At 37.5% G+C, this 13,715-nt stretch overlaps 2 protein-coding genes across 2 annotated transcripts in view; one reads left to right on the forward strand and one right to left on the reverse strand.

The window, feature by feature from the left end:
- LOC144578265 (uncharacterized) overlaps window positions 1–2,904 on the forward strand; it is a 35,882-nt gene extending 32,978 nt beyond the window's left edge. Inside the window, exon 4 of the mRNA XM_078342079.1 lies at window positions 2,250–2,904. The gene's annotated coding sequence lies outside the window, so the exon portion shown is untranslated. The remainder of the gene's footprint in view (window positions 1–2,249) is intronic.
- A 7,314-nt stretch (window positions 2,905–10,218) lies between these two features.
- The window catches only part of SCIN (scinderin), a 78,580-nt gene continuing 75,083 nt past the window's right edge, over window positions 10,219–13,715 (reverse strand). The window contains exons 15-16 of the mRNA XM_002751563.8: window positions 12,059–12,119; window positions 10,219–11,365 (exon numbers count right to left, since the gene is read on the reverse strand). Of these exons, the coding sequence (XP_002751609.2) occupies window positions 11,238–11,365; window positions 12,059–12,119 (189 nt within the window). The 3' untranslated portion in view covers window positions 10,219–11,237. The remainder of the gene's footprint in view (window positions 11,366–12,058; window positions 12,120–13,715) is intronic.

Raw genomic sequence — 13,715 nt, forward strand, 5'->3', positions numbered from 1 at the left:
GCTATTCCCATCAAGCTACCAATGACCTTCTTCACAGAACTGGAAAAAAACCACCTCAAACTTCATATGGAACCAAAAGAGAGCCTGTATAGGCAAGTCAATTCTAAGCAAAAAGAACAAAGCTGGAGGCATCACGTTACCTGACTTCAAACTATACTGCAAGGCTACAGAAATCAAAACAGCATGGTACTGATACCAAAACAGAGATATAGACCATTGGAACAGAACAGAGACCTCAGAGGCAATGCCACACATCTACAACCATCTGATCTTTGACAAACCTTACAAAAACAAGCAATGGGGAAAGGATTCCCTGCTTAATAAATGGTGTTGGGAAAACTGGCTAGCCATGTGCAGAAAGCAGAAACTGGACCCCTTCCTGACACCTTACACTAAAATTAACTCCAGATGGATTAAAGAATTAAACATAAGACATAACACCATAAAAACCCTAGAAGAAAATCTAGGCAAAACCATTCAGGTCATAGGCATAGGCAAGGACTTCATGACTAAAACACCAAAAGCAGTGGCAACAAAAGCCAAAATAGACAAATGGGACCTAATTACACTCCAGAGCTTCTGCACAGCAAAAGAAACAATCATTAGGGTGAACTGGCAATGAACAGAATGGGAAAAAATTTTTGCAATCTACCCTTCTGACAAAGGGTTAATATCCAGGATCTACAAAGAACTAAAACAGATTTACAAGAAAAAAACAAGCCCATTCAAAAGTGGATAAAGGATATGAACACACACTTTACAAAAGAAGACATATATGAATCCAACAAACATGAAAAAATGCTCATCATCACTGGTCATTAGAGAAATGCAAATGTAAACCACATTGAGATGCCAGCTCATAGCAGTTAGAATGGCGAGCATTAAAAAATCTGGAGACAACAGCTGCTGGAGAGGATGTGGAGAAATAGAAACACTTTTACACTGTTGGTGGGAGTGTAAATTAGTTCAACCATTGTGGAAGACAGTGTGGCAATTCCTCAAGGACCTAGAAATAGAAATTCTGACTGACCCAGCAATACCATTACTGGATATAGATCCAGAGGATTATAAATCCTTCTATTATAAGGACACACGAATATTCATTGTGGCATTGTTTACAATAGCAAAGACCTGGAACCAACCCAAATGCCCATTGATGATAGACTGGACACAGAAAATGTGGCACATATACACCATGGAATACTATGCAGCCATAAAAAATGATGAGTTTGTGTCCTTTGTAGGGACATGGATGAACCTGGAAACCATCATTCTCAGCAAACTGACACAAGAACAGAAACTCAAACACCACATGTTCTCACTCATAGGCAGGTGCTGAACAATGAGAACACATGGACACAGGGAGGGGAGCATCACACATTGGGGTCTGTGGGGGGGAACTAGGGGAGGGACAGCGGGTGGTGGGGACTTGGGGAGGGATAACATGGGGAGAAATGCCAGACATAGGTGATGGGGATGGAGGCAGCAAACCACATTGCCATGTATGTACCTGTGCAACAATCTTGCAGGTTCTTCACATGTACTCCCAAACCTAAAACACAATAATATATGTATATACACACATATATATGTATATATATATATACACACACATAATATATATACACACACATATATATGTATATACACACACACACATATATATATATATATATAAATCTCTGTAAACTTCTACCTTTTATTTATTGGAATATTCAGTAAAACCTGAATTTCTTACTGATGTGTTTGATGGCAGAAGGCTAAAGTAAATACAAAAGGTGAGGATAGTAAGTATGTAAAATAGTTAATAATATTATTATAAGAGATGAATTTGTGTTTATGTTTTGAAGGAGTTTCCTCTAACTTCTGCACAGGTGTTTCATCCTATTTTTCACTTCTCACCTCTGCATATGTAAGAAACTTCATCAAGCACAAAGTACTACAAACTAGCAATAGTTTCTGGCATTCATTTTTTTCACCATAACGCTACCCTCACCAGCATTACTGTTTTATTTATTATTTATTTTGGGGAATCATTGAGCTTTTCCCACTGCCTCCTCACCCCCTTTTGTTTTTTGGAATGTTTCCATGTGTAGTTGAACATTTACGCTTATAATTCCTTTCCTCATCATATCCACTTTTTGACATGTTGGTTTAATTTGGTTTTGTTCAGTTTCTCTGTCTTCATCATATTCTGTATATTCTGAGAATGCGCCATGCTCCTGTTCATGACTTTCTTCTCTTTTCAGCTGGCTTAACCAGGGTAGCAGCACAACTACTTCCTCCTGACTTCAGACAGCTGTGCTGGTTTCTTTGGGGTAAGTAGGCAGGCAAAATACATGCTTAACCAGTAGAGAAACTGAGGTCAAGAAGCAATGAAGTGGTTCACCTAGTATTATCTGGCCCAACTATTAACAGTGGAGCCAAGATTATTCCAAAGGTCTTTTAATGAAAGAACCTATCAAGACACCATGCAGTGTTCTCTAGTATTGCATTGTTATTGGAATCAACCACACTGTTTTCAGATAAAGCAATGAAACTCCAACACCATCAGTAATCTGTCAGTTATATTTGGCTATTAGGTGTCAACTTGGGAATGTCCAGGAAAGAATCTGATTTCACCAAGACTTATTGAAAGTTTACTCTCCTAGGGGGAGAATAACCATGCCTGGATAATTGAATGAAATTACACCCTTTCTTTTTGTTCTCAGTTATTACCTTAAAATCAAATATAAGTATAAAATATATTTTTAACAAACCCATACATCTCATAATTTTAGGAGCATAACATATTTTTGCAAGCTATAGAATATCTGTAATGCTTATTAGGAAATAGGACATAATTTTCAGCTTTTTTGTTGTTAACTTTTTTTCATTAAAATTTGGGGAATCATTCTGTGACCATTTCTGTCTACACATTCTTCTGAGCTTGTGGCAGTTTTAATGCTGAAATATGAAGTGATTTGCTACCATATCATTTATGAAATTCCTTGACAAATATTTATAGCTATGTTTGACGGTGACCTATTCTTTTTAGGAATGTCATCATAGAAATTATCCATGTATGAATTCTAGAGAGGCCAGTTAGGCATTATATAAGCTTTCTGTTCTGAGTTATTGCTGACCTCTTGGAGCCTGAGACATTACAAAGGAAAGAATAGAATGCAGACACAAATAAGCAGCTGATTCAAAGACTGTAAAATAAATGTCTCTCTGGTGCCCTTCATAAAAGTTCATGTAAAATAATACCTGACCTTATAAAATATGGCCTTTTTTGAAGCACATTTGTATTCAGAAGTTGGAATCTCAAAATAATGATTTTTCTTTATCAAACCTGGGTTAAATATTATGTACCATTAGAAGCTTGTTGGCTAACCCTGACTGGTGACCTGCTGAGAATATTACCTTTCTAGCGATGTCTTTACTGGATTGTAAAATACAGAACATCTACAGATGTCCTGTAACTGAGAATAGGAAAATATCACTCTGAAAATCTGAAGCTCAAAGTAATCTTATGAAATGAGATCTTTAGTTTAAAATAGTTTGTTTTTGATTTAACTCAACAAGTATCCTCTGCACGCCCTTGTTTCCATAATGGTCCCATACATACTTTTGTATTTCAGGTAGTGTTACTGTAATTGTACAGATAGCCACAGCCTTATATGAGCCCAATATGTCAGTTTTTATTTTTTGCCCAAGTATGAAAGATTGTCAGATTGGAACAAGAACATCAATTTTTTAAGGATTATGAAAGAGATGAAATATTGACTATATTTTTCCCCTAGCCCCTATTTCCCTCCCCTTCCCTCTCCTCTCCTCCTCTCCCCTTCTCTTCTCTTTTGAGATAGGCTCTGACTCTGTTGCCCAGGCTGGAGTACAGTGGCATAATCATGGCTCACTACAACCTCCACCTCCCAGGCTCAAGGGATCCTCTCCCTTCAGCCTCCCAAGTAACTGGAACCACAGGTATGCACCACCACACTTGGCTAAGTTTTGTATTTTTTGTATAGATGGAGTTTCACCATATTGCCCAGGCTGGTCTCAAACTCTTGAGCTCAAGTCATCCTCTTGTCTTGGCCTCTCAAAGTGCTCGGAGTACAGGCATGAGCCACCATGCCAGGCCCAATTATTTTCTATTTTAGAAGTGAAGTGGTCAGCCCAGTGGTTCATACTTATAATCCCAGCACTTTGGAAGGCTGAGGGTTAGGCAGGAGGATTACTTTAGGCCAGAAGTTCGAGAGTAGCCTGGACAACATGATGAAACCCTGTCTCTACAAAAAAATACAAAAATTCACCAGTTGTGTTTGTGCACACCTGTGGTCCCAGCTACTTAGGAGGCTGAGGTGGGAGAATCACTTGAGCCTGTAGAGGTCAAGGTTACAGTTAGCCATGATCACACCACTGCACTTCAGCCTGGGTGACAAGGTCGGATCCTGCCTCAATCAATCAATCAATCAATCAATCAAGGTCCAGGCTGATGGTAGAGTCAATGGAAGAGAGTGGGAATATTGACCATGTTTTCAAAATACCAGTTTTTACCCAATATACCAGCTGAATAGAATACTAGCTTCACTGTACACCTTTTTACCCGGGAAGAAAAACATCCCACCAAATATGTCTACATACTGTGACAAAGATGTCTAGGACCTGTGAATGTTACCTTACTTGTCAAAAAAGGACTTTGCAGATCTGATTAAATTAAGGATCCTGAGATGGAGGGGATTGCCTGCATTATCTGATGGCTCAATAATCCATTGATTATGTTGACTATTGGACAACTTAAGCAAAAGGTTCTTACAAGTGAAGGAAAGAGGCAGGAGAATCAGTGACAGAGAAAAGTATGTGACCAGCAGAAACAGAGGTCAGATAAGAAGTCATAGATTTTGAAGATGCTATTTTGCTGGCTTTAAAGATGGAGGAAGTGGATACAAACCAAGGAGGCGGGGCTTGGGAGAGGAGGATGCCCCTGGTGTCTGGCAAGCAGAGGCCAGCTGCGTTACTAACCATTCTATAATGAATGGGCAGCCCCCCAAAATAAATAATTATGTGTCTCCAGTGCCAAGGTTGAGAAACTCTGCCTTGTTAGACAGGTTAGGACCTCCAGCAAAGTACAGAATAGAAGGGATGAGAACAAACATCCATCTCTTGTTGATCTTAGTGTAAAACATTTAGTTTTCCATTCTGAAGTATGCTGTCAGCTGTACATTTTTTTGCAGATACTCTTTTTAAGATGGAAGACCTTCCATTCTATTTGTACTTTGCTGAGAATTTTTATTATGAATTGTTGTAGAATTTTATCAACTGCTTTTCTGTATCTATTCAGATGTTCAGATAGTTTTCAGTCTGCTAGTATGGAAAGTTTTTGATTAATTTTTATATGTTAAAGTGAATTCCTGTAATAAAACCCAGTTATATATTGCTGGATTCAATTTGATGAACTTTTAATATTTTTACATCTATGTTATGAGTAGTACTGGTTTTATTTCTTAAATGTGTTTTGCCTCCCAATCTGCAGTAAAATTTCTTAAATGTTTTATAGAAGTCACCAGTGAAGTGCAAATAGGCCTGGATTTTCTCTGTGAGAAGATGTTTAGACTGGGCACTGTGGCTCACATCTGTAATCTCAGCACTCTAAAAGGCCGAGGAATTCCAGAACAGCATGGGCAATATAGCAAGGACCTATCTCTACAAAAACTAAAAACACATTAGCCTGGTTTGTTGGTATGTGCCTGTGAGTCCCAGCTACTTGGCAAGCTGAGGTGGGAGGATTGCTTGAGCCCAGGAGGTCCAGGCTGGAGTGACCTGTGATCGCACCACTACACTCCAGTATGGGCAACAGAGGAAAATCCTGGAGTCTCAAAAAAAAAAAAAAAAGTTTGACTATAATTTTTAAAAATTTTCTTTCTTTCTTTTTTTGAGACAGGGTATTGCTCTTTTCCCCAAGCTGGAGTGCAGTGGTGCAATCTTGGCTTACTCTAACCTCCACCTCTCAAGTGATCCTATCACCTCAGCCTCCAGAGTAGCTGGAACCACAGGCACTCACTAATTTTTGTATTTTTTGTAGAGACGAAGTTTTGCCATGTTGCCTGGCTAATTTTGTATTTTTTGTAAAGATGAGGTTTTTCCATATTGCCTAGGCTGGTCTCAAATTCCTGGGGTCAAGCAGTCCACCTGTCTTGGCCTCACAAGCTGCTGGGATTAATTTAATGTCATTAATGTGTGTGTGTGTGTGTGTGTGTGTGTGTGCGCGCGCGCGTGCGTGGGTGTGTATGTGTGCGTTTTCCTACTTAGATTATCTGTCCACTTCTGAGTTAGCTTTAGTAGTTTCTGCCTTCCAAGGAATCTGTCCATTTCATCAATGTCAAGTTTATAGGCATAAACTATTTCTCTTATACATTTTAATGTCCATAGGATCAGTGGTGGTATCTTTCTTAATCTTGATATTAGTAATTTATGTTTTCCCCTTTTTTTCTTATTAGTCTGGCTAGAATTTTATCATTTTATAATTCAGAAGAACCAAACTTTGACTTTATTAATTTCTTCTAATAAAAAAACTGTTCTTTATCATTCCCTCTTCTCTTATTTTAGATATAATTTGTTATCTTACAATTTCATAAGGTAAGAGCTTAGATTATTGATTTGAGGGCTTTTTATTTACCTAATGTAAGCATTTAATGCTATAAATTTTCTTTTAATGAATTTATTTATTTTGAGTTGGAGTTTCTTGTTGCCCAAGCTGGAGTGCAATGGCGTGATCTTGGCTCACTGCAGTCTCTGCCTCCCGGATTCTCCTGCCTCAGCTTCCCAAGTAGCTGAGATTACAGGCATGCACCACCATGCCCAGTTAATTTTGTATTTTTAGGGTAGATGTGGTTTCTTCATGTTGGTCAGGCTGGTTTCGAAATCCCGACCTCAGGTGATCTGCCCATCTCAACCTCCCAAAGTGCTAGGATTACAGGTGTGGACCACCATGCCTGGCCTATATGTCCTTTTAAAAATGGAAGCCACAGACTGGGTAACAGAGCAAGTCTCCATCTCAAAAAAAAAAAAGAAAAAAGAAAGAAAAGAAAAGAAAAACTAGGTAAGCTGTATGCTGTATTCCACATACTTTGATAGGCTGGTTTTAATTTTCATTGAGATAAAAATGTTTTCTAATTTTTCTTGTGATTTCTCCTTTTACCTAAATATTTGAGGACTTGCCAGATATCTGTTTTTGATTTCTCAATTAGTTCCATTGTGATTAGAGGCACAGTTTGTGTGATTTCATCTTTTTAATTTGTTGGCATTTGTTTTATGGCCCAGAATATTTTCTGTCCTGGTAAATATTTTAATTTCCCTTAAAAAACAAATATACATGCTGGTATTATTTGTGGTGTTCAGTAAATATCAAATTGATTAAGTTGGTTGAAAGTATTATTCAAGTCTTTTAGAGTCTTCTTGTTCTGTCAGCTACTGAGAGATGATTTCTCTATTCCAATGTAATTTCATGTATTTGTACATTATTTTCACATTAAAATTTCTGAATGACGTGGAATTTACCAGGCATATGTAGTAAGCTGTTAATCCATCTTTTAATTTTTTTTTAAGACCAACGCATTGCATCATGAATATTTTAGGTAGCACAATAAACTCAGTTGGTATTTAATAGAAAAAAATATTTTAGAGAATATGTATAATACATATTATACTTAAAAAAATCTAGCATGAGTCATTAAAACTAAAAGGAAGGTCATCATAGTGAAGAGAAAATAAGAAGACAGAGCAAGACAATTTTTGAAAATACATTTAAAAAAATTACAACACATCCATGCTGCATATATTATTTTCTTTTCTTCATTTTGATTAGCATTATATCCCTCTGAATAACCTATCCAATCCAGAAATTGTTTTGAAGCCAGTTTACTGATTATTTTGCAAAACAAAGCAAACAAATAATAGCTAAGGCCACAAAACAATTGTTGATTTTACCTGGGTACTGTTTTCTGTTCTTTTGCTCAAAGTAATGCCATAACTTGATTCTTTTATTTTAATTCTTGAGATGTACTACTCTTTTATAATTATTGTTATTTTTGCAGAGATGGGATCTTAATCTTACTGTGTTGCCCAGGCTGGAGTACTGTGGCTGTTCACAGTTGCTATGGTAGCTCACTACAGCCTTAAACTTCCTCTCTCCTCAGTCTCCCAAGTAGCTAGGACTACAGGCACATACCACTGTGCCCAACTTATTATCTCTTACTAGAATAATTATTTCTGACTACGTTTTCTGGATTCATTATATATATATATACTTTATTTATTAGTCACAAATTTCAAACAACTAGGAGTGTGCTATATTGTTTGGGGCAAGAAAGGGTCTGTAAAGCACTGGTAGCTGAAGCTAAATATATTTGTTTCGATTTCTGATCCTCAAAATTTATGAGTAAAAGCAGAGAAGAAAGAAATCTATTTCATATCAAAAATTAATAAGTATTAGCTCCACCAAAGAAAAACAACTAATTATGAAACTTTTCTATTTGTTAATTAGGCTGTATGAAACTGCATTTCAAATCCAAAGAACTGTTTTCTATGAGGAATTACATGTAATTTGAGTTTTAAGACTACACAGTGTCAATGAACAATGGAACACTCTCTAGAATAATTTTCTTTAATCCTGCAAATGTTCACCTTTTTAGAAGTAGGTTGTTTTTGATTTTGTTTTATATGGATTTTATTTGTGTTGCAGGTGTTTCTTCAAGCCACATCAACTTTAGGTGTGAAATTAAAATGCCAACTCCATAGCTGACCCTTTCTAGGACACAGTTGCTGGCAATGTCTGTGTTCACCTCTACTATTCAGGCTGGGCAAAGGGCATAGGTACTTCCTCCCCACAGTGCTTGTGCTGCTAATGCTGCTGTCTTGTAACCATCACTGCCTCTAAGTCCCTGGGTTTGGGATTTGGAAAAGCAGCATTCCCACAGCTCAGGCTGTGATGAAAACTTTTCTAGTCCAGTGGTGAGAGGAAGAGAACTCTGGAATCTTTCTGTTTCTTTAGACTTCAGCTCATTCTACCAATCATGCTTTCCTTTCAAAGCCTTTGCTCTTGGTACTCCTTTGGTCTGTATGTAACCCTGAGGTTCAATCCCCACTCGCTATCGATTCTTTTTTTTCCTTTTTTTTTTACACAGAGTTTTGCTCTTGTTGCCCAAGCTGGAATGCAATGGTGTGATCTTGGCTTACTGTAACCTCTGCCTCCCAGGTTCAAGTGATTCTCCTGCCTCAGCTTCCTGAGTAGCTGGGATTAGAGGTGCCCACCACCACACCTAGCTACTTTTTGTATTTATAGTAGACATGGGGTTTCACCATGATGGCCAGGCTGGTCTTGAACTCCTGACCTCAAATGATCCACCTGCCTCGGCCTCCCAAAAGTGCTGGGATTACAGGTGTGAGCCAACATGCCTGGCCTTGATTCTCTGTTTAGATATCACCTAGTGAACCAGGCCTCCCCTGACCATCCTATTAGTATTGCCTACCCTCCTTCCCTCTGTTTTCTTCTCCATAGGACATATCTTCTAATATATTTCATAATATAACTATGTGTTGATTTTTTTTTGCCTCTTTCCTAGAGTATAAAAACTTCCATAGAAGTTTAGATGTTGTCTGTTCATTCACGTTGAACCCAAAATGCCTGGAATAGTGCCTGATACTGAATAGATGCCTAATAAATGTTTATTGAATGAACAGTGCCTGGAAGTGCAGCTTCTCTCTGCTCTCTTACCTCCCATGAAAGCTCCAGGACCTCATGGGAGTATTTACCATTAAGCCATAATCAAACTGGGCCCACTTCTCCATGCTAGGACCAAACTTGAAACACATATGCCCTTCATTTCCCTAGAGAACTCCTTAGATCACTTCCCTGCTTTGTTTCCTGTTCCCATGAAGTATAGCTTTCCTCCTCAACTACCCAGTCCTCTACCCAATGACCAAATTCAATTTCTACTTTACTGGGGCTCCAGATTCTGTCCCAACTCCTATTTTCTGGGGACCTGTGTTTCACATGCAATCTCATATTTTAAAATTTTCATAATTATCTAACCATGGAACAGCTGTTTAATTTTGATGATGTAATGAGAATGAATTAAGAAATATTGAACTCAAATCTACTTATGTATAGAAATATTTAACCTTAAAATGAAGTGCAATTAACTCATCAAATTTGAATAAAATGTCATAACACAAAACTTTAAAAGAGATGTATTTTAATAATGAAAGACAGCACTAGTGAAATTTTTCTATATGTATCTTTTGTGATATTAAACATTTACTGTCAAATATATATATCTAAGTGGGTAACAATACAGTTCATTTGTCATGAAATAACTGTTTTCAAAGGATTTTAAAAAGGTTAAAAAAAAGATAAAATTCCTCTTAGAAAATAACACTCAGGAGTTAATGGCATCAAAGTCACATTGATTGAAGAAGGAAAATAGCAACAAATTGTTAAAGCCACCTTAACATAAACCTTACTACAAGGACACAATATATAGAAAAGAGAGTAACTTCCAAGGCATTGCAGCTTTCTTCTTTGGCATGTTAAAAAATAAGTTTGGCAAATGGCTACTGCATGATAAAATTTCATACCTGACAAATATCTATAGATTGTGCATAGTAATTTATGTTTAAAAGTCATTAAAAAAGATATAAATCAGTTTCCAGAAGAGCTAATATTGGCCCATAACAAAAGTTTCCTTTAGGTTATTTTAATATATTAATGTAAGAAAACTCCAGTTTAAGAAAAATTTCAAACCAAAACTAAGCATTAAAAAAATAGGTGTTTGGTTGAGGTTAATTTTTTTTTTACTTTTTATTTTTTTGAGACAGAGTCTCACTCTGTGGCCCAGGTTGGAGTGCAGTAGCATGATCTCGACTCATTGCAACCTCAGCCTCCTGGGCTCAAGCAATTCTTCTGCCCCAGCTTCCCAAATAGCTAGGATTACAGGTGTGCACCACCATGCCCAGCTATTTTTTTTGTATTTTTAGTAGAGATGGGGTTTTGCCATGTTGACCAGGGTGGTCTCTAACTCCTGACCTCAAATGATCTGCCCGCCTCAGCCTCCCAAAATGCTGAGATTACAGGTGTGAGCCACCACCCCGGCCTTAATTTTCAAAAGACAAACAAAAAAGCTTTTTCTTTTCCTCTCCCAAAACACCAATGGGGTAACTGCTTTGTAATATTTGTTTGCTTTTTACAAGCACCAGATTTACCACCTGCTGGAATCCCAGCCCAGGAACCAGCCTGTGAATGTGGGTGGCTCATGGCCCTGCTTTATGATGACAATTGGTGTCCTCTTGTCTCTTCCAGAAGGGTCTGTCTCAAGGTACATTTTGGCTAAAAAGAGTTGTAAAGACATATAAATTCAGTTAGTTTGGGTTAAACTAAAGTAACTGTAGATAGAAAATTCTTCCAATAAAAGTAATAAAATAAATTTCCTGAAGAACAAATACTGGCCACACTGAAAATGAAAATTCTTTGAATAAAATTCTTCAAATGAAGGTAATGAATTAAATTTCCATTGACAAGGTAGACTAATAAAAACTATTTTATTTGATTTCTTTCATTTGCCATGAAAGGCATCATGTGAGTCTCATTAATGCCTGAAAGAATTCCAAGTTTTATGGAACTGTCCTTGTGGCATAATTATTGTTATACTTTTCAATAAAAGGAAAACTGTGCCAGAAAGGACAGCATTAGTCAAAAGGAAGTTTAAAATATCTGGCTTATTGCAGTAATGTAGGTTTTCCTCTTTGCATAATAAAACAAAGGTTGAAGTGAATTTAAGTTTTTCAGGTTACCTTGATATAATTCTATTCTAAATTAGATAACAAAACATATTTTTTCTTGTGCCCATTCTGAAATTCTTCAGTTCAAAAAATACCATTACTCTTTAGTTTTGAGGATGAATGCTAAACTACTTCTTGATTTTGAATTGTATTATTGTAAGACATGGTGGCAAAGAGCAGTCAGACACTTGGTCGTAATAGTGCCAGGTTACTGCCATAATTGTCCATAGATTCAACTTACCAGACTTCAGAGATTCTTTTTTCTCAACTTCATTAGCATCTTTGCCAATCCAAATAAATATCTGAAAAATGAAACAATAACAATATGTATGATTTCTGGGATGTTGACTCAGTACTAGGCCCTATGCAAAGTGCTTCACACACTCTGCTCATTGAATTCTCACAACATCCCCAGAAGTTAGGGAGGTGGAGGCGGAGACCCAGAGAGGTACCATCACTTTCCCAGTGTTCACACTCATCAGGAGACATCTAAATTTACATCCAACCAGTTTCACTTCACATTTCACACTTGGATATTTTATGTTTACATGGTATTTTCTAGTTTGTAAAGTGATCTTTCACAAAAACAACAGATTGGGTGGATTTTGTTTTTTCATTCACCCCTTAGGGTGGGACGGCAGTCGAAGGAAACCAAAATATTTAACCTCCAAATACACTTCTTTGACATATTTCAATATAGCTGTTCAGGGGACTAGCAAACAGAAATAGCCCTGGAAATCTGCCTTTTGTGGAAGGAGATTTGCATGTAGCGGGCTTTCTCTGAGGCCCTCCCTTTTTGGGATCTAGGGAAGATTTACTGAGAGTCTGACACCCTTAAAGGTTTGAAAGAAACTTTTACCATCTATACTTTATGCGAGGTTTTATCTGTAACACTACCACCTTTCCTAGTGAGGCCTCTTCTCTGTCTCCAATAACCAGTTTTGCCCTCCTGCAATCCCCCATTCTTTCTGTAACTTCAAAATGGTACAAAAGCATCAACCATCTGGCCATTTCTTTAGTTATTACATTCTGTATGACTCCTGTGCTTGTTCATATATTTGTATGTCTTTTCTCCTATTAATCTGCCTTTTATCAACTGATTTTTTTTTTTTTTTTTTTGAGACGGAGTTTCGCTGTTGTTACCTGGAGTGTTGTTCGCTGGAGTGCAATGGCATGATCTCAGCTCACCGCAACTTCCGCCTCCTAGGTTCAAGCAATTCTCCTGCCTCAGCCTCCCGAGTAGCTGGGACTACAGGCGTGTGCCACCATGCTCAGCTAATTTTTGTATTTTCAGTAGAGATGGAGTTTCACCTTGTTGATCAGGATGCTCTCAATCTCTTGACCTCATAATCTACCCGCCTTGGCCTCCCAAAGTTCTGGGATTACAGGCGTAAGCCACCATGCCTGGCTATTGAAATCACTTTAAAATCATTTGTTGGCAGAGCAATTTTGGTCTGTTATGTTTAGACTATACTCTAAGTCATACTGAAAGTGCTGAAATATTTATGTGCAGGGCACAGAACAAACCATGACAGCATGGTAGTGTAAATTAAAAGTATGATTTTAAAAAATGAAACATGGCATGGTAAGTATTCTAAAAAGTATCTATGATTACAGAAACAACAGAGTTGACTATAAATAAGAAAAATTAAATATATATCCGTAAGGAAGCATGAATTCGTTATTATTATTATTTTTGAGACAGAGTCTTGCTCTGTCACCCAGGCTGGAGTGCAGTGGGGTGATCTTGGCTCACTGCAACCTCTGCCTCCTGGGTACAAGCAATTCTCCTGCCTCAGCCTCCTGAGTAGCTGGAAATACAGGCACCCATTACCACGCCCAGATAAATTTTGTATTTTTTAGTAGAGACAGGGTTTCACCATGTTGGCCAGGCTGGT

The sequence above is a fragment of the Callithrix jacchus genome, chromosome 11, assembly GCF_049354715.1.
Source record: "Callithrix jacchus isolate 240 chromosome 11, calJac240_pri, whole genome shotgun sequence".
NCBI classification, from domain to species: domain Eukaryota; kingdom Metazoa; phylum Chordata; class Mammalia; order Primates; family Cebidae; genus Callithrix; species Callithrix jacchus.